We start from the raw sequence: 22,734 nt of genomic DNA on the forward strand, positions 1-22,734 counted from the left end.
GCATTTGGCAAACTCTTGCAGTGAAATCAATTAATTCCAATGAAATCAATGGATTCACTAGTGTTGAAAAACAAAGTCAATCTGCTCACATTTGTTATGGCTAGTTCAACTTTGGTGATCTATGATCTAAAAATTCATGCAGTTCACCAATAGCGAAAACAGTGCTGACCTTTGAGTCCTAAATGGAGTAAGCTATTGTAGCTTCTTAGTTGTGTGTCACCATCCACTTTTATTTAGCCTCCTCTGTATAAACTGCTCCAGACAAGACAGAAGTTAGACTAGGCCTTAGGCTAATAAGAAATGACTATGTGACTAGTAAAATATAGCAAACCCTACAGCAATAAATTACTAAAACACAGTCTATGTTTAAATTTAATTTAACTGCTTTATATCTAAGAACTACCAATGTATTGACATACCCCAACAAAGGGCAAATTGTGTGTGTGTGTGTGTGTGTGTGTGTGTGTGTGTGTGTGTGTGTGTGTGTGTGTGTGTGTGTGTGTGTGTGTGTGTGTGTGTGTGTGTGTGTGTGTGTGTGTGTGCGTGCGTTTGTGTGTGTGCACCATGACTCAGTCTGTGGCTGACCTCAGCACACCTGACCCGGGCCAAAACCTCGTCCTGAAATGACATGGTCTCAAACACACGCAAACAAACACACGGACATCACTTCATATCATAGGGGAATAGGCAAAGGTTTATGCAAAAGGATTTTAGTGGCAATTTAAAAAGTAAACTTGTTGGGATAAATTTGATATGTATGTATAAAATTATGTCTTTCTGTTTTTTTATTTTTCACAATCACAATTTCCAAAAGTCAAAGAGAAAGTCTTCAAATCCCATGTTCAGCCAACTGATAAAAGCAGGAAAAGGACAAACCCTGTATGGAGTTATCATATTCTCTGCCATTGTAAGACTGGTGTTAGTTTACATTGTAGATGTATTCTTCACGTTAGAATTAAACACACAATTTGCACTCAGCCATGATTTGCTTGGAACCGATATGACATATTTCTTAATTATCTATTGAATCATTAAAGGCTTTACTGTGGGACATCCTGCTAACCTGGTAGAGTAGGTATATACTGTAGGCTGAATAAGAATAGGAGCTGTCAATGACACAGACAGCCCTTATTCAACAATGCTTTTGTCAACAAAAATATTAAATAAGTACACATCTCACCCTGTAATTGTGAAAGTGTATTTTGTATGTTTACTGCATCAGACAATACAAAATAGCAGGTGCACCAACACAACCACAATCTCTCTTTATCTCTCCGTTAAGTCATGACACATCCCTGTCAGAAGGTGACTTATGCGACTGATATTGGCCCATTTGCTACTGTGACCTGTTTGCCAACCCTTCTTAGAGACATAAACCAATACTTTTCCATCGTCATTGTATCAGAAAGCTGCCTTGGAACATTAACGTAATTACAGCAATGAATTGTATGTCTAAGGCCTGACCTGCCATAGTGACATGGGCTGACATTAAACTCCAGAATAAAAAAATGACCCTCAGGCAAATTATCAACCCAGCAGGCATCAGATGTGCTTTTCAGACTCTTAAATAAAATCACATCAGTGGAGAAAACTGATATAACACTATAACCACAGAGGCTTCAAAATAATAACCAAATGGACAGAGAAGGCAATATCAAGAGGAGGTGTGCACATGTTCATATTTTTAGCCTTTCAGAGTCAGAAAGTTTTTGCTAAGCGATGTGATTTATATTAGACCTTGTAAGTAAAACGTTCATTGTCAGAATTAAGGTACAATACTGGAGATGTCAGACAAAACACGTAATAAATAGTATTTGTTATGCCTTCTTTTTTAGGCATTTGAGACAAAGCGAGACCTTTTAAACACATCAAAAATTAAACATTTTCAGTTTTGCGAACTTCTGTAGACCATCACATTGCAGGGATTTGTTAAGTCATTTCATGGAAAATTGACACTCTTAAGTCATCATAGTATGTGACTATTTGTGACAAAATGGCAACATTTAGCTTTCAGAATCTATTTACAAAATAAAATGTATCTCAAATTCCATTTTTTGATACTTGAATAATACATAAACACAGTTTTAAGATAACCTACACTGTACTGTAATTGCTTACATTGGTTACCAATATATTTCACATCAAGGACCCCTAAACTGATACAATTAGACCATGTGGTTTGATGGGGTCCCAGATCCCACTTTTGGAAACCACAGGCTTGACCATGCTTAATAGACCGTGCTTAATTTACCTTTAATTCCTGGGACTGGGAAGACGACCTGAGGGTCATGCTGGCCATGTAGATTGTGTGTGTGTATCACACAATGTTTGTATATCACACATGTACACGTGATGCACTCTTCCTCTCCTCATTGACTAAATGTGTCAAGTGGAAAGCCTTTCGTCCTGACGTCGACACTCCCACTGAGCCCCCCAATATTGTACTATTTACACTCCACCTATCTACACACATCACTGTCTAAATCTCTTTCTCTGTCTCATCCCTTTCTCTTCCTTATTCAGTCTCACACATACACACACACACACACACACACACACCCCTTGTGTCCCACCAGTGACAGTGATTGCTGCTGACAACTCAGAACATTGATGACATGGCCAGTAGCCATCCAGCATGCAGAGAGGGGGAAATCCCTATGAAATGAATATTCCACACACACACTTCACTTAGGGAGATGGACAGGGAACAACCTGCCCTGCTAAAGCCTTCATGTTAACCCTCACACTGCTGCACATGCATCGGTGGAGAAGAAGATAAAAGAAGAGGGGAAAAGGGGGAAAGAAAAATATAGTGTGTGCAATATGCAAGCGAGCATGCGTGTGTGTGTGTATTAAGTGTGAATACAATATAAGTGAAGCAGGCAGAGCTCAGTGCCCTCGCTTTCTTTTTATATACAAGCAGGATGGAGAATCCATGTACCCTGTCAGCGCAAAACACACATACACACACACTTGCACGTTAAAAGTGTGGGCTGCCTGGAGGAACGTGGGGGGGACAGCAGAGGTGTAAAAGCCTTGCGTCTCTTTGTTCAGGCATCAGAGATAACAAGAATGAAAATGGAAGAAAACATTTGAAATTTTTTAAATTGCAGAAAAAAAGGTGGTGCCTGACAATGGTTTATTATATTCTAAAAAAAAATGTAGGAATGTTTTGTTTTCTTCATCAAACCAACTTTGCTTTGTTCCAAAAGATTAAAACATATGGGAGAAGCACAGGTCAGTTAAACATTGTACACTTCAATCCTGTAGCTGTTTGCTGCTGCTGGTAAAGTTCAATTTGCAACTGTGCACACACACACACACACACACACACACACAGTAGCATTTGTAAGGACAATTTATTGACTTGCATTTATTATTTTGTTGAGGTTTAGCTCTATCTTAACCCTTTCCCAAACTTAAACCTAATTCTGCCCCACCACCTTACAACTCAAAGGTCAGTGTAGTCACTATGACAACAGGCCAAAATGTCTTAAGTAAAAGACAAAAACAAACACAAACATACCTCAGCATCCAGGCGTGCTCTTGGTCACAAGTGATGTCAGGACTCTTAATTCACACTGTGGTTCTTTTAGAGAACTGTCTTCTTCACTTTAAACTATCCTGTTTAAAATACAATTGAGTCTCAACCTAAATGCACACACATATGTATTGTACATGTAAAAACACACACAAGGAGCCATGAACCAGATAAGCACAAATGTAGCAAAGTGACTCTATGACTTAGGTATATACGAACACAGTTTTTGCAACACCATGAAACATCTTATCATCATATCTTCTACTTGCAAGTTGTCTTCTTCGTCCCCCTTTCTTTGACATGCAACTGACAGAGTTGAAATAAAGTTATTCTTCTCCACAGCCACTATGTAGGACAAAGCAACATGTCATCAGTCCGGGCACAGCCTGAGGACGGGCCAGCCAGTCACACACGAGTGACTGGAGTGCACCAACCAGCTGAAGAGGAGGACATTCAGGCTAGAATTATTACCAATGGGACTCTTCTTGATAATACTGTAAGAAAATCTTACTGCAGTCAGGACGTGAATGGGAAATGAAAAGCCACTGCTTTTTGCAGTCCATCTTAATGTGTTTAAAGGAACTTTAGGAACTCACTCCTTAAAGGAACTCACCTGCCATTAAATGTTGGGCAAGTTGTGGCCCTCGTACAGCCCCGGTTATGAAATGGTAGATGGGCAAGTGGGGAAGAAAATGCAAACAAGACCAATATTGTTTGTTCCCTGAGTTAGAAGTAACTGGGCCGACAGTTTTAGGCAAAAATCCCCCATCAGTTCCACTTCACTGCTCTGCAGCGGAAGCAGGTTAAAGGAGTGGGTGACGATCACAACAGAGGAAAAGGAGGGTGGAAGAGAAGATGCAGAAGTAAAAAGAAAAGAGAAGAGGAAGAACATGTAGATGTGAGACAGGAGAGAACAGAAAGAGAACGTAAACAGAGGACAGTGCATAAGGGGGACAGCGCAAAGTAACTGAAGGACATCTGCATCAGGATTAAAGACAACCTGATTAAACTTGTGCTCAAACATGATCAAACCGTTCTTTAAGGGATTGTGTTTGCAGTGTTTTTTCCAAACTGGTTATTCTTGCTTGGCATATTAAACCACAAACACCCAATGTCATGTTAATAGCAAATTTCAGTTGGAAGAGTGACAGAAGAGCAAAATGAGCAAATAAAAACAGTAAAAAAAAATAGTATGACCAAAAAAAATAGTATGGGAAATGCAAAGCAGAAGGAATTAAAGAAACAATTGGCTGAGAATTTGATATCTTTTCTACAGTTTTGGTTGATTTTGTTCTTGTAGCCTCCTTCAAAACACAAAGGGTGAATCCAGATTTGACACAAGCACTTACTACTAGATCCACAAAACCAGTGTCTCAGGAGAGATGTCCTCGTAAGTTCTTTTATAAGTCAGACTGGAGTGCCCCCAGCAGCGTGTGCCTGCTTTGTCACATTGTTCGTAAACAGGCTGTGTAAATGGTGTCCAGTTCAAAACAATGACATTTGTGTTCTTTGTGCCTCAAGCAGCTCCATGCAAGTTGTTTGGAAAAATTTAGCCATTTGTGCAGCAAAGCCTAGAGGTGACGTCTGCCTTTTGGACTTCATCTGTAGATGAAGTATTAGTATATACAGTAACAGAAGGTGAAAGATAACAGGCGTGTGCTGCCAGGGAAACTGTGGGCAGTCAGGCAAACAGACGTGTACATCAACAATGGGGAATCTAATGTTGGCTGCGAGCGGTGGTGAACAGCCTGGCATACTGTCTGTGCACCAACTGTACGCAGATTATTTTTTTTTATTGTAGGTTTAAAGTTAAAAAATTCTCAATTCATTAATTTGGTCTTTATTTGATTAGATTATTAGTTCCATTACCTTGTTCAAGTTTGTTCAATTGTTCAATTTACAATTATAACCTTAGAAGCTGACCTCATTAGGGATTGGTCTATATTAATATATCCACTCATGTTGTACTTTGTTTGAATTATTCCTATACATTGGGCTACTTATGAATTAAGACTCATTATTACAACTCCAGTAATTATATACAATGTATAAGCCTATAATAACTTTTTGTGAGTTACTCTATTATTTATTCCTGCCTATTCACTCCTGCCCTCATTTTAGAATGGATAGTTATGAGTACTGCAACAGTACAGTGTCCAATGTAAGAGCAGGCAAGAGTCTGATGGGAACGCCAAGAGAGTGATGTCAGTGTGCTTACCGTCTTGCCATGTTGGCATTGACTCAAAGATTAAAGCTACACATCAAGAGTCGTTTTAACAAATGTAACAATCTGCAATAAAAAAGTGTTAATAACATACGGTCAACCTGTAAAAGAGTGTGTCTCAGGACAACCAAAACATGACACAATGACAACAACCTGGGCAGATGTGGCGTGATGGTAGTCTAGAAGAACAGTAACGCCGCCCTGTGGCAGGTTGAAGTAATTGCACCTCCAGACCTAAATCTGAAAAGTTGGAGCCACCCAAAGCAGCAGTCTGCAGCCAGTGTCATTTTTAATAATACAACCACTTCAAATCTAACAGAAAACTCTAGCACAACCAAACCTGACTTATGTCACTAGCTCTTAACTGGCCGTTTAAAATACACATTATATGCGTGTGTATATATATATATATATATATATATATATATATATAGCTCTGACAAAAGTCTTGTCGCTTATCTTATTTTTGTAGAAACACCTGCTATTAACCTGACTTTTAATTAATCATTGGTGTAAGAAATAGCTCTATGAAAAGCTAAAACCCTCCCAAATGATGTTCAATGCACTGAAATAATATTAGCTTCACTAAAAGATTTATTATTTAAACAAGACGGAAAAGTCAAATTTGGCAAGACAAAAGTTTTGTTACCTATACATAAATTGAACAAATTTACTACAAATACTAATATGTAAAATATGTCAGCAATTAAATAGTGGTGCTGTGAGATTCAAATTTAATATCTTGTATGACTTCCATGAGCTTGAAGGACTGCATCCATGCGGTTTGGCAAGGATTCATACAATGTATGATGAAGTCATCAGGAATAGCTAGAAAGCAGTCTTGCATGCCTCCCAGAGTTCTCAATATTCATTTTGGTTTGTCTTCCATCTTCCTCTTTCATCCTACCCCACAATATGCTCCATGATGTTCATGTCTGGTGACTGGCCGGCCAATCCTGGAGCATCTTGACTTCTTCGCTTGAGGAACTTTGAAGTGGAGATGAAGTAGTGATGGAGCACCATCCTGCTGCAGAATTTGGCCTCTTTTATGGTTGGGAATTAAGAGGTAGCTAAGATTTCTTGGTATTTGAGACTATTGATGTTGCCTTCCACCCTGCAGATCCTCACACACCCCCATACTGGATGTCCCAGACCATGATTTTTCCGCCACCAAACTTCGCTGTTTTCTGGTGAATCTTGGATCCATGCGGGCTCCAGTAGGTCTCCTGCAATATTTGCAGCAACGTGGTGTAATTCATCAGAAATTCATCTGAAAAATCCACTTTCTTCCCCTTCTCCAGCGTCCATCCTTTTAGCGGGCTGTGGGCCTTGGCAAATGCCACACGGGTTTTTCAATTGTCTTTTGTTTAGTGCTGGCTTCTGGGCACTGATTCGACCATGGAGGCCATTTCGAGACAGAATCCGACAAACCGTTCTGGTTGACACAGGGACTTCAGGGGACCAGGTCTGGTGGAGCTCGGCTGCAGTGGAAAATGGGCTGGCCTTGGATTTTCGAGCCAACAAACGTCTCCCTCGACCAGTTGTCTTGCGGGGTCTGCCTGACCTGGGCTTGTCAAAACATCTCCATGTCTTCAAATGTTTTTTTAATCCTGCCTTGACGCTGAGACACATTGAAGGTGTCTGCCACATCAGCAGTGGAGCTGGTCTTCAGCCTCTTGATAATCAAAACTTTAGTCTCAGGGTGAATCTAGCATGTTTGCAGAGGTCTAGTTGCAGTTGATGTGAATGGCTAGTGTCTGGGTGTTTTTATACACCCTCAGACCAATTGACCCATATTAGTCACAGGTGAAGTCCTATGACAAGGCACAACACTTATGTCTTGCAAACATTGACTCAATGGATTTACCAGCTGTGAATATTAGAATACTTTTTGACAGTTCTTTTTGCACTGAAACATTATTACAAAAGCTGTTGGGATTAAAATGAGCCATTTCTTGTAAATAATCTTGATTAGAAATATATTTCAGCGGCACTTCAGGTCAATTGTACACAAGCGACAAGACTTTTGTCAGGGACTGTATAGATATATATCATACACACCCAAATCACCAGCACCACACACATACATACATACACACACAAAATACTAATAGTAAAAAGTTCATATCAAGCCTTTTATTTGGTATACAGATATTCATAGATTTATACAGTATATATATATATATAGATATATGTATATATGTAACACATGTGCCACTGCAAAGTCACAGACAAACTTATTTTTACTAAGAAAAGAAAGAAAACAAAAATATATAAATGTGCTTAATTTCAAAGTAGTGCTGTAAAGCGCTTGTTATGAAAGATGATCAAAACCGGAATGATGAGGTAACTGCCAGGCAGGAAAACAATCACTTTTAATGGTTGAACAATAATAATAATAATAATAATAATAATGATAATAATAATCTACAGAAACAAATGGATCAAATAGGCAACCAAGAAATATAGTGGCAGCATGGACCCTTAGTGTCAAACTAGAGAAAAGGATTTAAGTCTATAACATACATACACACACACGGAGTATGCATACAGACAGACAGTGCATAAACGTACAAACAGGAAGTAAAGTCAGTCTTTCATGTGAGCAAAAACTCTCCCATGTCATTACTCTTGTCTGCTACACAACAGAAACTCAGGCATGCTCCAGGACCTTTAAAATCTCTTACACACCCACATACACTGAAAACAGACAGTCATGTACCACAGCTCGGCATTGCAGCTGACCAAACACCGATGTGGTGCATGTACGTGTACACACTCACGCACACCACACCACAGCACAGCAGAATAGTGGTCAGGTAGTGTAATTCACTAAAAGATGTGAGGGCCTGCATTCATGTGAACAGACAGTAAAATACCTGTGATGAAAATCAGATCAAAGATTTAAAGGATAATAACGAGCAGAAAGTGCTGCACAAAAACCCTAGGAAGTGGTGTGTGTGTGTTTTTGTGTGTATGCACATACATGTGTATCAATATATCAGGAGCAGGTAATGTAGACATTTAGGAGCATCTGGCTCCCCCATGTGGTCACTCTGAGTCTCTCTGGACTTCTGAGGCGTCGGCCCGACAAATGGGACATGTCCTGTTGGCCTGAGGACAGAGAGAGGAAACAGAAATTATTCTGTCAGGTTTTTTGTTTTTGTTTTGTTTTTAAAGATAGTACATATCAGCTTTACTTCAGTTATTGATCACACAAAATGCCCATTCCTAAAACTGTCTTTCGTAGCACTCAAGGACAGTTAAAAAATTAAAAAATAAAGCAAAAATACAGTTAAAAAGGCGAATATAATTAAATACAAACATTTAATAATTGAGATAGAAAATTAAAAGAAAGCAATTTATTCAGGAATTCAATGGAGTGGAGTTAAGTGGGGTAGGCCCTTGGTAAAAAGGGGAGTTTTGAGGGAGGTTTTTAAAAGGTGGGGAGGGACTCTCTAAAACGGATGGATAGAGGGAGGGAGCACAGAAGGCAAGGGGCCAAATGGCTGAAGGCTCTAGACCACTTTGTGGACAGGTGGGCAGAAGGATTGGAAAGTAGTGAGGAAGAAGTGTTGTATTGATTTGAAATCCCTATAACTTAATTCATATTGACGCTTTGGGCAATTCCGCCATGGCTCTAAATCATAATACTGTGTTATGATTAACACAGGAACTTGGTGTTCCAAGTCTTTTCTTTTCTTAGCATTTTCAGTGGGAAATCAAGTGTTGAAGTTTACAGCTTTTTCAGATGTTCCATATGTTTCTGTCCTGGGGTTTATGTGGTTTACAGACATTACTGACTCTTCTGTGCTGAATTTAGGAACATGCCTGATGTTTGTATCTGTTATGTAACACATCTCTTGAAGAGTGAGATTCTCACTACACTCTTATAATTAAGAGGTGCATGTGTTACTTAATTAATTCATGTGTACTTGGACTGCAAGTGTATGTGACTTTAAACAAAAAATAAGGTTCTGTGATCGAGTCTTTAAACGCAGCATCACCACACAACACTCATCTGCAGCCTATTATGATACTTGAATCCATTGTCAAACAATGTATGATTAGCCTTTAATAAAGTCAGAGATTGTGTATCTGTATTACATGGACAATGTAAGTGAGCAGGATCCACAAGCTAAATACTTACCCTCAGCCACTTGTCAACACACTTCCCGTGGAACTCATGGCTGCAGGGTAGGACTCGCAGCAGTTGGCGGGACTCAAAATCACTCATACAAACCACACACCTGCAACACAATGGTAATATTTAGCACGTAATGAACGGCAACACAAGAAAGCTGTTTAACTGATCATCAGGTTAGACTACAAGACCCTTAACTCTGTAATTACTGAGACCATCTTCTTCTACTTGCATGGATTACATCTCCTCTTACTACTAGTCATGCACCAACTGTAACTTTTAAATGTATACTTTTATAAATATGTGTACCAACTATTTGTAAAAAAAAATCTCACAATGTCCAACCCCAACAGAGAATATGCTTTGAAGTGGTTTTATGCTTTCTGTAGCTTAAAAAAAACATAAATATGCCACATAACATCACAAACTTTGTAACTGATATACATTAGCCTCTGTCAGTAAATCCACAAAATAAATATTTTTTGACATTTGACATAGTTTATGTCAAATTGAACATTATGAATAATTCCCCCCCATCAACAAGTGATGACCTGGTATTTTCAAAAAGGGACTCACAGAGTTTGTTCAGACTGGTGGTTATTTGGATTGAACCGATAGGAAGGAAGCTGTTCAATGTCTCCCTTCGTCAGTCCACGGAGTTTGGCCTCCCCCAGACGTTCAGCGAGGTTCAGGAGGGCCTGTGGGGTAAAAAACATCAGCAACAACAAAAGAATCAGAGTCCATATCAAGCAAACATACAGACAAAAGAATAAAAGAAAGCAGATAAAGACTAACCTCATAATTTTCCACTTCTCCATCGTCTACATCCAGCTCTAGACTGATTGCAGGACCTGTGGGCTGGACTGGCAGCATTGAACTACAGAGGAAAAGATGACACTGAATTGTTAATGGCCCAAAAAAATCCATATTTCATAAAATAAATATCAGGTCATCTAGTGTATATTTGGCGAAAATAAAATAAAAGAATAAACTTCTCTGTCTTATCTTTGTAAGTTCATGTACTGATCTACTTACAGGAAGTAAGGCAGGAGGCTGGGGTGGTAAGGCGAAGGTGGCAGTGGCTGTTGCGAGCGGTATCGTCTCCCCGGGAGACGCCGCGGAATAAAGTTTGGATAGGACTATGGGGGCAATTGACACCAAATACACACTTATCATTCACACCATTTTTTTTCTCCACTGTATTTAAGGTAAAACAAAACAACAACAACAAGAACAATTCTTCAAAGAAATAACACTTGTATTGAATTATTCTTATTGCTCACCACTCCAAAAAACTCCTGTGGCAGGGGGTCATGGGAGAGGAAGTGAAGTTGTGTGGAATGTGGTGTGAGGGCAGGGTGGGTGGCGGGGGGATAGTGAAGACCAGCACCCAAAGACAGGTGTTCTCCAAGCAGCTCCACGTCATTCTCTATCCTCTGTAACGGCTAGGTGGTTGGAGAAGAAATATGTGGACAATTAGATCATTTCATGTGATCACAGAAACAGGAGCAATTAAAAACTATTCAAACACATACAAAGAAACTTGACGAAGAACACAACGATATGGGGGTGGAGAAAATAAGAAATTAGCTTTGGACGAATTATAGAAAACCTTTGATCAAACTTTTGTACTTAATTATTTTTTCTACTAAAATGTAACTAAATAGGCATTGCTTTGTATTCAATTCTTAGGCAGCCGCTTTAATTAGCAGTCAATATTAAAGGGATATTACACCATTTTTGCCTCATGTGGATGAAATACAGTCCCAGAATGCACTTGCTTCGCTGCTAAAAGATTCCACTCCCAAGCCACGCCTACAGTTTACTGACATAGACAGTGAGGTATTCAACTCTAGTCTATTTTATTGTCATTTCATCCATATCTACAAAACAACGTTTCACCGTAGCTTACTTGGTGTTACACATTAAAAATATTTAAAAAAACAACATTATATAAAAACGACACACGAAACAGGCTACATTTAGTGCATAGACTTTATAGGCTCCGTAAAGTTCAGCTAACACAATGATAACATTAGCGCAGTGATGTAAACACTGAGTATAAACACATTGGTCTGCATTTAACAGTCACAAACTCCACCAGCAGTTAGAAGTAGTTGGATAAAAGCACCCCATTTCTGCACCATTCCGTGTCAATGTTAACACAGCACATTTCCACTAGTCTTACCCGCTGCATTTTTTAATACAGCAGGTAAAACATTTTTGAAAACTTCCCTCAAAGTTGCGGACAGTCTCACTTGTTGCTTAAGTGAAAACTTGTCTGTACATATAAAAAAGGGGGAAATGTTTTTTTTCAGGGATAAACAAAAAGTGAGAAATCCCCAAACAACAATTTCATTTCAAATTAATAGCCATATTTTACAAAAGCTCAATGTGATACCAAGTCAAAGGTTGAAACTAGCATGACGTAAGATATCCTACTCACTGAGCGGGCCTGCTGCGTCGGATAGGGTCCAAACTGTCCAGGCTGAGGCAGGTGAGGTGGGTGGTGGGAAAGGTGTGCTGGGGGATGGGGGAGGTGAGGAGGGGGAAGCAGGAAAGCCTGGTCACTGGACAGCAGTGATGGGAATGGGTAGGGCATGGGTAAGTGTTGCACAGAACAAGTCTGAAGGACCTGGCAGAAAGAGAAAAAGAAAAACAGCAATAATTCATTTAGTGAGGGATGTTGAAAGCTGCATTTTGAATAAATCAAACCAGTACCACCAGTAACAGAGAATGGGCAACTGTACGTTGTGGAAACAAACACACTCACAGGAGGAGGGACACTGCAGACAGGATAGTGCTGTCCACTAAAGACTACGGAGCACGCCGGAATCTGCTGAGGAGTGGAGCGCGGCGGCAGGCCTGGTGGCACTCCCGGAGGAGACACAGCATACGATACTGGAGCTGAACCCTAAACATGGAGATCAAAGGGCAAAAGTCAACTCTACGAACACAGACTGATTCAAAGACAAGCAGCTGGAGTTACAAGATTAAATCCACATTATCTAGGTAGCAAATAAAGAAAACCTATTGCAATGCTTATCCATGTTGTAACCAATGTTACTTTAAAAAAGTAAGTAGTTACAGTTACTAGTAACTAAATTAGATACTCAGTTACAAATTATAAAAGTAACAAGTTACTTCAGAAAGTAACTAATGCGTTACCTTAAGTACATTTTTAAATGCTCAAATGTGACCCCACCTCCAACCCTCTTTAATGGGAACTTAAAATACATGTGCATGTTCAATTATTTATGATAAATCTTAATATTAAAAGAAAAATGGACACTTAATACAATACATTAACAGAAACAAGGTACACACATCTAAACTATTTTAATGTTGCTGTGGGACAAAGTGAGACTAGCCTCCAATGAAATGCCATGTATGTAGATGTCACAACTGGGCAAAATATAATGCTTGTTTAAGTACTATAGCAAAAATGAATAACAAATATATACACTCTTTGTAGTGCAAATTATGTAAGTGGTCTGCTGTTTATACTTGTGCCTGGTGTGAACGTCAAGCCCGCGCGTGTGTGCGTGTGTGTGTGTGTGTGTGTGATAGAGCAAGAGAAGTGAGAGAGTGACAGCGATTAGCTTCGGAGCGAGTAGCCACTCTAGAGTCATAGTGCCTATGTTTTCTGACCACGTTGGGAAATCTTTTGCAGGAAAGATTTTCTCATTTCAGATGTCTACTTGAATAATTTCAGTCCTTTATTAGCTGTCTGTACCTTTGTTTTTCCTTATTAACCCCACCAACAAGGCCACATCATCTCATGAAGTCACCTGCTCATGGAGGTCCAGCACCACACTGCTCTGCTGGGATGGGTGGGGGTGTGGGTGTTGGTGTTGGTGTTGTGGATGGGCCGCAGGGTGCAGCAGCCTGGGAGACAGGTTTGGTGACTGGTGGAGGGGCCTCGGGGAGGGATTTGGGGGATGGTGGCCTGGGCGCTCTTCAAGCCCAGGGCCCAACCCTCGGGACGGTTGCTGGTTATAGGGTGGGTAGCCCTGAGGGGGAGCTGGGTGACGGTAGTTCTCATCCTGGTGGCCTGGAGACAGGCCGTGGTGAGAGTGCAGGTGGTGGTGGTGATGATGATGGTGGTGGGCGTTTGGGTGGTGATGGTGGTTGTTATTGTTGCTGTTGTAGTGGTGGTGGTTGTTGTGGGCGTGGTGGTTGTGGTGGCGGGTCAGACGGTCTCTTCGGCCACGTTGGCGTCTCATTGGAGGGCTGGGGTGAAAGAAAGAGGGGGGGAATTAAGTACTTGGTTGTGAGTCATAGATAATGTCCCCGATAAATAAACAATTAAAATAGAAGAGGAAAAAGGAGCTTTTGTAATTCGCATTATTATGTAATTAATTGATGTCATAGTTAACTCGCAAATAATCACATTTTTATCTATACTAAATGTCCCTTGATTTCTTTTAGTCCCATTTTTCTCATTTTAATGCTCTTGCTTTGTGCAAATTTTTTTTTATTGAAAACATTAGCATATAGCCTACTGTATTGAAGCAAATAATCTCTCACACAATGTAACACTTTCCATCAATAAAAGGGTGAAGAAAAAAAAAAGTACTTTGACGAGGGGGCGGAGAATTGGCATCAGCTGTGTGCTTGGCCATCAAGTGGTATTTCAGACTGGATGTGCTGCGGTGATAGCTCAGTTCACGACAAAACACACAAATCACTTTGATCTTGTCAATGGAATTATTTGGCATCTTTTTAAAAAAGTAAACTTTCCATTTAGAATCTATTTGGCATCCATTTCAATGTCTCACGCTCGCCATCCACTCAAAACGTAACGTTACTACTCTTTGGCCGGCTCACAAGCCCAAACAAGTGTGTGCGGCGTGCCTGTTGTTTTGTTTTCCAGTCTAGCTAGATCCGGTGTGGTGTTGTAACAAACGTTACTAGTTGTTGCAACAGCATTTGAAAAAAACTACAAAAGTTTGCTTGACCAAATAGAACGTTTATCTTGCGATAAAAAAAACTTGACACTGTTAAAATGGGTTTGCGTTAAAGCCGTTAATAACATGTTTAACTGACAGCACTAATTATTATAAATACAGTACTAGGGAGAATGGACTAATGATTATTTTCTTTATCAATTCATCTCAGGGCCTTAGTTTCAGTGTGGGATTGCAGGTATTGCGCATATTAAAATGAATTATCTCTACTGGTAAAATGTATGGCACTACCAGTAACGCAAACTTCACCAATCTGATGTTTTTTTCAGAGCTTGCCCTCCCCAAGAGAAGTTTTAAGTATTTCATTTATTTATTTTTTATCCAAGTTGTTATTAAGAGGAAAGAGATGAAGCCCAGGGTACAGAAAGGACAAGGAAATAATAGAACATGGATACAAGAGCAAAGCGGGAGCCATTAAAAGAAAGACTAAGGACACTGATGCAGCTAGATTGCTAAGAGAGGAAAAGGAAAAAGAGACTCATTACAGAAATGTATATGGTTTAGAAAATGCAAAACTTGGACGAGAGCGACAAAATGAAATCTGAGGTAAGAATAGGACAAGTAAGACCTATAGATAAGCAAGTAGTAACAGTGTATAATAAATATTTAGTAAAGTAGCAAATTCTTCACATTTGAGAGTCTGTAACCAGAGAGAAAAATGACTTAAAGCAATAATCAAAACAGCAGACTATTTGTGTTTAGGGCAAATACTCTACAACTAATCATTTCAGGTCTATTTTTTATTTTTTATGAATGCTTTATTGGCAGTATCAGTCAACAAAGAAGTGTGATAACATTCTGACCGATCTGATTTATTCTTATAGTAATCAATTGCATAAAAATATTTAGAAAAGGTTAAAAGCTCCTTTTTTGGTTAAAGTTTCTCAATCCTTGTGTATTCCATATAATGGGTAACTGAACATTTTAAAGTGTTTCACTGTTGTTGGACTGAATAAGCAATTTCCACATATACATTTGCAATATTGTATTTTATTTTTTACATCTTATAGGCTAAACAATTACCAGATCAAAAAAGAAGATAATGGTATTGTGTATTTGTGTCACACACGCAATCAATTAAATGTATGTTATACTTTTATACTTACCTGCGTCTGTTGCGAACAGGCGTGTGGCATCTCTCTGGCATGTAGTGGGGGTGTGGTCTGCGACTGGGAGGCAGCTCCCAGGGACGAATGGGAGAGGAAGGAGTAGAGGGAGGGGCGGAGTTCAGATCCAACATGGTCTGCTGGGAAAGACGCTGCCTTTTCGGGCTTGGGCTGTCTTCCATCTGCACAGAGAATAAGAGGGGGGGAACAAAAAGGAGGACAGACTAAATGGGAAGAATGAATAAAAATAAAAAAAGACCTACAAATCCTATTCAAACCAGGAGCAAAGCAGAGGCAACAGGCAGTGCTCATGTTTCATACTTACTTTGTCTCTATCATCGTTGCACACATTATCTGGATGGAAATGTAGCACTCCTCCTGCAGGCCACAGAGGAAAAAAAACAGAATCAGATAAGATTGGGGTTGAGGAAAAACATCAACATCACAAGACACATGGACATATGCTTGCTAAGCCAACAGAAGTACAACAACACCAACACACAGGCAGCTGGTTGCCTTTGATTTGATTTTCCATTCTAAGACTCCACTGGACCCTCATAAAGCCTGGCTGGTTTGCTTAAGCAGTTCCACAGTCTTAACACTACAAAATCCAACAGAGACAACAAAAAAGGGCATCGTACATCTTGCTTCACAGAGTTAACAGTCCTCTGTCTTCAGCAAGGGTCTGTCTTTCAAACAGGCATTTGAATGTCCTGCTGTTAACAAGCAGACAAAGGAGGGAGCCAACCCTGGAATATGTCCTACTGGACTAGGGCTGCACACTTAATCGCTATTTTATTAAAAATACAATATGAACTAGTGCAATATTCAAATCGCAGAGGCGCAATATTTGTCAATGGCAAAACAATTCCAAAAAAAAAGTATTGTGGTGCTGCAGAGACACCCCGGCCTACAAATCTTTGTTTGGTACAGATCCTCGCAAATAAAATTTCAAACTTCAAATCATTTTTATATATTATAATTAATTAATTAATATATATATATATATATATATATATATATATATATATATATATATATATATATTATAATGAACATGTGAATGATACAAAATGATCATTCCCTCCAATATCAAAAGCAGATAATGACTTTTGTCTCCAGTTACTAGCTCACCTTCACTTTTCTCCAAAATAACGTCATGTAAGAAGGTGAAATAATTAATCTATTGAGAATGAATCTGTAATTGTTTAAGTCATTCATCACCTTTTACCTGGTTTTAGCTTCTCAAATGTGAAGATTAGCTTTAGATATTTTTAACTTGAAGATCTTTTGGTTTTGGAGTTTTGGTTGGAAAAAACAAGCTATTTAAAGACATCACTTGGGGTTTGGGGTATTGTGAAACATTTTCAGTTTTCTGACGTTCTATTAATCAAAACAAATTATCGACAGATTAGTCAATGCAAATCATTATTATCGACCGATCGATCAATCAATTGATTGATTGATCAATATTTAGATACTTAGTCTAGTGGATTTGTTTTCCCCATTTTTGGGATCTATCTATCTATCTGAGTAGTCTATAAAAACTAACTAACCATTATGTTTGTGTGTTGGCATGCAGTCTGTGTGTCCCTGAACAAGGCAGTGAACCATTATTAGCTCTGCAAAAGCTCAGTACTGTTTTTCTTCACCATTTTTGTTTTAGCTCTCTGTGGTGAACATGAGATAAAAATCTCTCTCCAAAGTTCAACAGGCCATCACAAAAAAAGACTCCCTAATGATATGAGATCAGCATGTACAAATTACTAAAGAAGACTGAATGAAGCAGTAATACCATAACATAATCTCAGAAAAACACAATGCTCTCCCAGCTGTTTATCTGGCAGACCACATGTGCAATCTGGACAAAGCATTGCCATACAGATTTTTTAGCAGCTTAAGAAGGATGTCCTTGAACTCAGCCAACAAGAGTTCTCTAAGCAGTCCCCCAAAAACCTTTAAATCACCAAAAAGAGGAGGGTGAAAACATCTTTCTATTTCTCCCTCAAACACCCTCTTCTGTCTCCCCAGAAACAACAGATCTTAAAGCAACCCCTCACCCCTTTCTTGTCTTTTCAACTCCAAAACCATGTGAAGTCTGCTGATAGTGACAGCTCAAAGATGCCCTGCTAGCGGCTGCGGAGAACAGAGGAACAGTCAGTTAACTGACTAGCTGGCAGTAGGGCCAACACACTGCCTTATATCTTTATTTTATCTACCATGCCTTTTTCTTCAGACGTCACAGGGTGCTGGGCCTCAGCCCCCCCTGTGTTTTGAGGAGAACTAGGTCTGTTAATGCTAATTTAACCCAGAGGCCATGTGAGAGGGGATGGTGAGCCAGACTGTACGGGTCCAGTTGGCAAGCAGACAACTTTGTTTTCCTCCTAGCATGACTGCTGGGGGAAGACTGACACCATTTATTTTACGACAGACAATCCAGTCAGGCAAGCAGGATAGTGAATTTAAGAGTATGAGCAGTCAACAAGTAGCAATTTGCTCCTGTTCTTTAAATACTCTAACCATTATTTAGAAGTGACCAGCCAAAAATAGAGAAACTACTTCTATTTCACCCACAAAATCTGCAGAGATCTCAGGTGACAGCAGCATTAATGAAGATCTGTAAAACTGGTTGCTATAAGGGACAGGTTGTGGGATGCAACACTTGCTATTAAAACTACTATTAAAGCTGCTGGGTTAAAATTCAAGTTGATATTAAGGGAGAGGAAGAGAAGAAAAAACAGGTTAGACGGAGGGACACATTTTTAACACCCCCAAATCCAACCCTGACACATTCTGCATAGTGATGCCAAGAGGCGTAATACTGTGACATGTACAAAAAAACAAGGCAAGCACAGACAAACAGGAAATCTGTATTATGCACTTAAAACATACTGACTCCTTTTACACACCACACACACACACCACACACACACACACACAAACACACACACACACACACACACACACACCACACCACACACACACACAACACACCACACACACACACACACACACCACACACACACACACACACACACACAACACACAACACCCCCCCCCACACACACGACACACACACACACACACACACACACACAAACACACACACCACCACACACACAAGGTAAGAAGACAGAGGAAGATCAAACAGCTGGGAGAGATGCACTTTTAAGTCATTTACACAAACCTCTTTGTAGTCTCTTAATTTGGGTCTTTTTGTGCGTGTCCCTTGTGTGTCGGTTATGTTGGGTGTTTGGCAACAGTGCTGCTATTACGATAAAGACCCATTAAAAGCCTGCTTTCATTCATTCACTCACAGCACTGTTTTGCCTTTGAGGGAATCCAATCTGGTATTACAGAAGGTTTTTCGAGTCACATTTTTCCAATGGTCAGCAATGGACTAGTGTCCATGCTGAATACAATTAAAAAGGAAACTGGGGTGCAGTCTCACTTGGAATTTTCTCTCTGGCAGTTTCATTTGCTTCTTCCTCTTTCTTCTTAAAGGTTTTAAGGAGTTTTTCCATTGTCTTCTTTGGGAGTTTGGGTTGGGTAATTAACAATTGTTGTTTGGGGGCATGAGTGTATTGAATAACAGTTTGTATAATACAGGGCAATGAAAAAAAATAACTTCACAAAGTGTATAAACCAACAACATGCTAACACAGCTTGTTAAAAGCTCCAAACTGCTCCTTAAATATTTTTACATATTTGTATGTAGGTTGTGTGAAGACTATAGAAGAGTAGGTAGACGGTCTAAACCACTGGCCAAATGTCTCTAATCTATGAAAACATACTGTTCTTGTCTCTAGCCATCAATATTAGTTTGAATCCACAATATTTCCACTGACCATAATACATCGCAGCATTTCACTGTAATTCTAATGTAAGTTCTGATATGAGTTTATTAATTATATCTATAGGTTTCTTTCCCTGTGTCTTGACAACGGGAGTAAGATAATATGACCTGCAGGCCTTTAGCACCACCATGCCTGGACTATCCAAAGGGAAATTCTACAGTGCCAAATTCCTATTTAGGGCCAGTATAATTTGCAGTGAGCCAGGCAATGAAAAACATTACATTTATTTAGCAGACACTTTTATCCAAAGTGACTTACAATAAGTGCATTTAACTATGTGGATACTTTATTTATTTTGGATCCCAATTAGCTGCTTACAATGTGGCAGCTACTCTTCTTGGGGTCCAACTCAAAAATAGTACATCAACTTCATGAAATATTCTGAACAGTGAGTAAATATGGTTACTTAAGGAATAGTCTTCACCCTATTCACCTAAATTAATGCTATTCAAACCTCTGAAGCATCTCTAATACAACACCTGACATAATCAGTTGGCCTTTCAAGTAGCAGCTGGCAGTGAAAGCACCAAGTCTTTTAGTTAAATGTCTTAAAGCATGTTAAGTTGCTAGTGGGCTGCCTGAATCACTCAGGGGTATATCCTGTGCGAGTGTGTGTAATGATGCATCTAGCCGAGCTGTAGGCCCCGTTCATTTAACAGTGCTTACCGGCCCCGAGGTGTCTGTGGGCTCCGTGGGAGGAGTGGCGCTGCGCCCCTGCGGACAGGTAGCTCCCCTGGGTGTGCTGCAGCTGGCTCTCCGGGTAGCTACGACCACCGTGGTGCGGCGCCCAGCCAGGGTTGCTCTGCTGCGGGTAGCTCACTCCACCTCCGCTGGCGTTCATCATGCTCCCGTTACCCACCGCGTTACCACTGCCATTACTCCCACCGTTGCCGAAATGATAGAAGCCAGACCGAGACCGTGACCGAGTCCTCGGGGGGTCCATGGCTGGGGAGGGCGGTGATGGAAGGACGTGATGAAGGTAGGCTGGAGAGATGGACGTCCAGAAACGGACAGGAGCCTCCCTCTTCAGACCGCTTCTACACGTCTCCCTATTCACCTAGTTACCTCTGATGACTACCGGCTACTGCGAGTGTTTTCCTAGGCATTTAATTAAGCTGTCGTGTTAGCTAATATAATGAGGTGAGATACCTGAAAGCAACGGGTTCAGGGAAACGGTCCATATGTCGCACAAGCATCCACTGTCCCCCGAGCTATCTGTGCGGGTCAACTGCTTATTTATTTCACCGCTTATAAATGTACAAATGAAAGTAAAGAAAATACAAGTATTGTACTTTTATCAGCATGCGGTGTAACAAAACAGTAGTCAAAATACAATTTTCTCTACGTTATTTATCTGTGGTTTTCGTCGTTACCAGAACAGCTCAGCAAGTCTCCGGTTCTCTATTGTCTGTTCACAGTGAAACACTGTCAGGCTTTCCACAGTGAAACCAAGAATATTAAGGCTTTAACGTTAGTCGGAAGAAATTGGGTCCTATATCAGTGAGTCCATTGCCGACGTATATATTAACATGCAACTGAAGTTATATCGCTCGCTCTCTGCCACCAAAAGCTTGTCAAGTTAAATTCTTAAATCCTTCAACATAAGCAAGATGGCTAGCTAGCTAGCTGTCGAGTGTTAGCAAACTAAAGGAAACCAGCTACTCTAATAGCTGGCTGTAAAAAAAAGTTATCAGTATAGATTCGTGAATAATTTCCAACTTTGCAACCGGTAGCCTACTCTAAGTAGTAAAGTTACACCCCTTTGCGTTGGCCAACTATACCTGCTCGTTCATTAGCATATTTTCGATTTTCCAGCTAACCCAAGGCTAACAGGAAGCGGAGTCTAGAGGGGAAAACAAGTCCAACAGTGCCGACATTACAAGCTAGCTAACGTCGCACTGTATCGATGTTAGGCTGGTCGTTAAACAATGCTAATAGCGGATTACCTCAGACCGCATGGGAAAACAGATAGCTACCTTATCCGTCAAGTAATGAGGACAATATTTGTCCAATTTAAATCCCCTCTTGCATTCGCTATCGAGTGTTTTCTCTCTTCAGCGGGGAGTATTGTGGAGATCAATCAATGGGAGTTCCACATCTCTGCCAAGTCGGCCCAATCAATCACAGAGAATCATGTCTCCTCACACGCCGTTCCTGCGATGTGCTTGTCAATAAATAACAAAAACCCACAGGCAAGGAAACTTTAAAATTCGTGCAACACCTGTCAAAGCAAGATTTGTTTAATAAGCGGCGATCAAGGTCGAATTTAAGCAGCAGCTTGTTATCCGAGTTGACTGCTTTAGCCTGGCCAACCCCGGGCAGCTGCTCAGTTCATTAATAATTCAGTAGCTTCATACCAGAAATACTATAGGACAACGCTTTGAAAGCCACTGGCTTCATACAGCTCCTCAGGTAGACGAGCTCTACATTTGTTGTCGCTTAAAGCGTTCTCCGTAAACCATTCTTCTGTTTCACGCATCAGGCGTCACACAACAATCCTCCATACTTGAACACAAATTATACACAAGGTTACCTGGATATCTATGTTTATTGTCATTGTCTTTACAAAATAAATATTACTTTACAGAGGAAAAATCACAATTTTGTGCCTCGAGTATTTTATTGATAGAAATGACATGGCACTGTAAAACTAGCATTATATTTAGGGGGATAACAAACCACCCCCTACAACACAATACAAAAAAGCAGGCATAGTGTGTAAAAACATAATCCATCCAAAATCTGTACTTTAGCCCAGCCAGTATTAATAGTACTAGAGTACAAAAGTACATTCCTACCAGCTACGAAGATGAGCACCTTCAACTGTGTATGCTATTCTACAGTTTTTTGTGTAGACAATAAATAAATGAATTAATCAAAGACAAAAAAAAT

The 22,734-nt window shown here is 40.0% G+C and overlaps 1 protein-coding gene across 2 annotated transcripts; it reads right to left on the reverse strand.

The window, feature by feature from the left end:
- Positions 1 to 484: 484 nt before the first annotated feature.
- On the reverse strand, positions 485 to 21,963 carry LOC116696323 (E3 ubiquitin-protein ligase RNF38). 2 transcript variants are annotated; one of them, XR_004333690.1, is made up of 13 exons: positions 20,509 to 21,963; positions 16,311 to 16,363; positions 15,986 to 16,167; positions 13,701 to 14,142; positions 12,683 to 12,823; positions 12,356 to 12,544; positions 11,193 to 11,354; positions 10,945 to 11,048; positions 10,705 to 10,786; positions 10,486 to 10,607; positions 9,916 to 10,015; positions 8,735 to 8,879; positions 485 to 542 (listed from the first exon to the last, which is right to left on the reverse strand). XR_004333690.1 is itself a non-coding variant. In XM_032527192.1 (12 exons), the coding sequence occupies exons 1-12, from the start codon at positions 20,783 to 20,785 to the stop codon at positions 8,817 to 8,819; spliced, it is 1,917 nt and encodes a 638-aa protein (XP_032383083.1). In that variant the 5' UTR covers positions 20,786 to 21,963; the 3' UTR covers positions 7,879 to 8,816. The 2 variants fall into 2 exon arrangements, 1 of the variants encoding a protein (XP_032383083.1); XM_032527192.1 differs by lacking the exon at positions 485 to 542 and having other exon boundaries at positions 7,879 to 8,879.
- Positions 21,964 to 22,734: the final 771 nt, after the last annotated feature.

The sequence above is a fragment of the Etheostoma spectabile genome, chromosome 10 (assembly GCF_008692095.1).
Source record: "Etheostoma spectabile isolate EspeVRDwgs_2016 chromosome 10, UIUC_Espe_1.0, whole genome shotgun sequence".
Classification (NCBI taxonomy): Eukaryota; Metazoa; Chordata; class Actinopteri; order Perciformes; family Percidae; genus Etheostoma; species Etheostoma spectabile.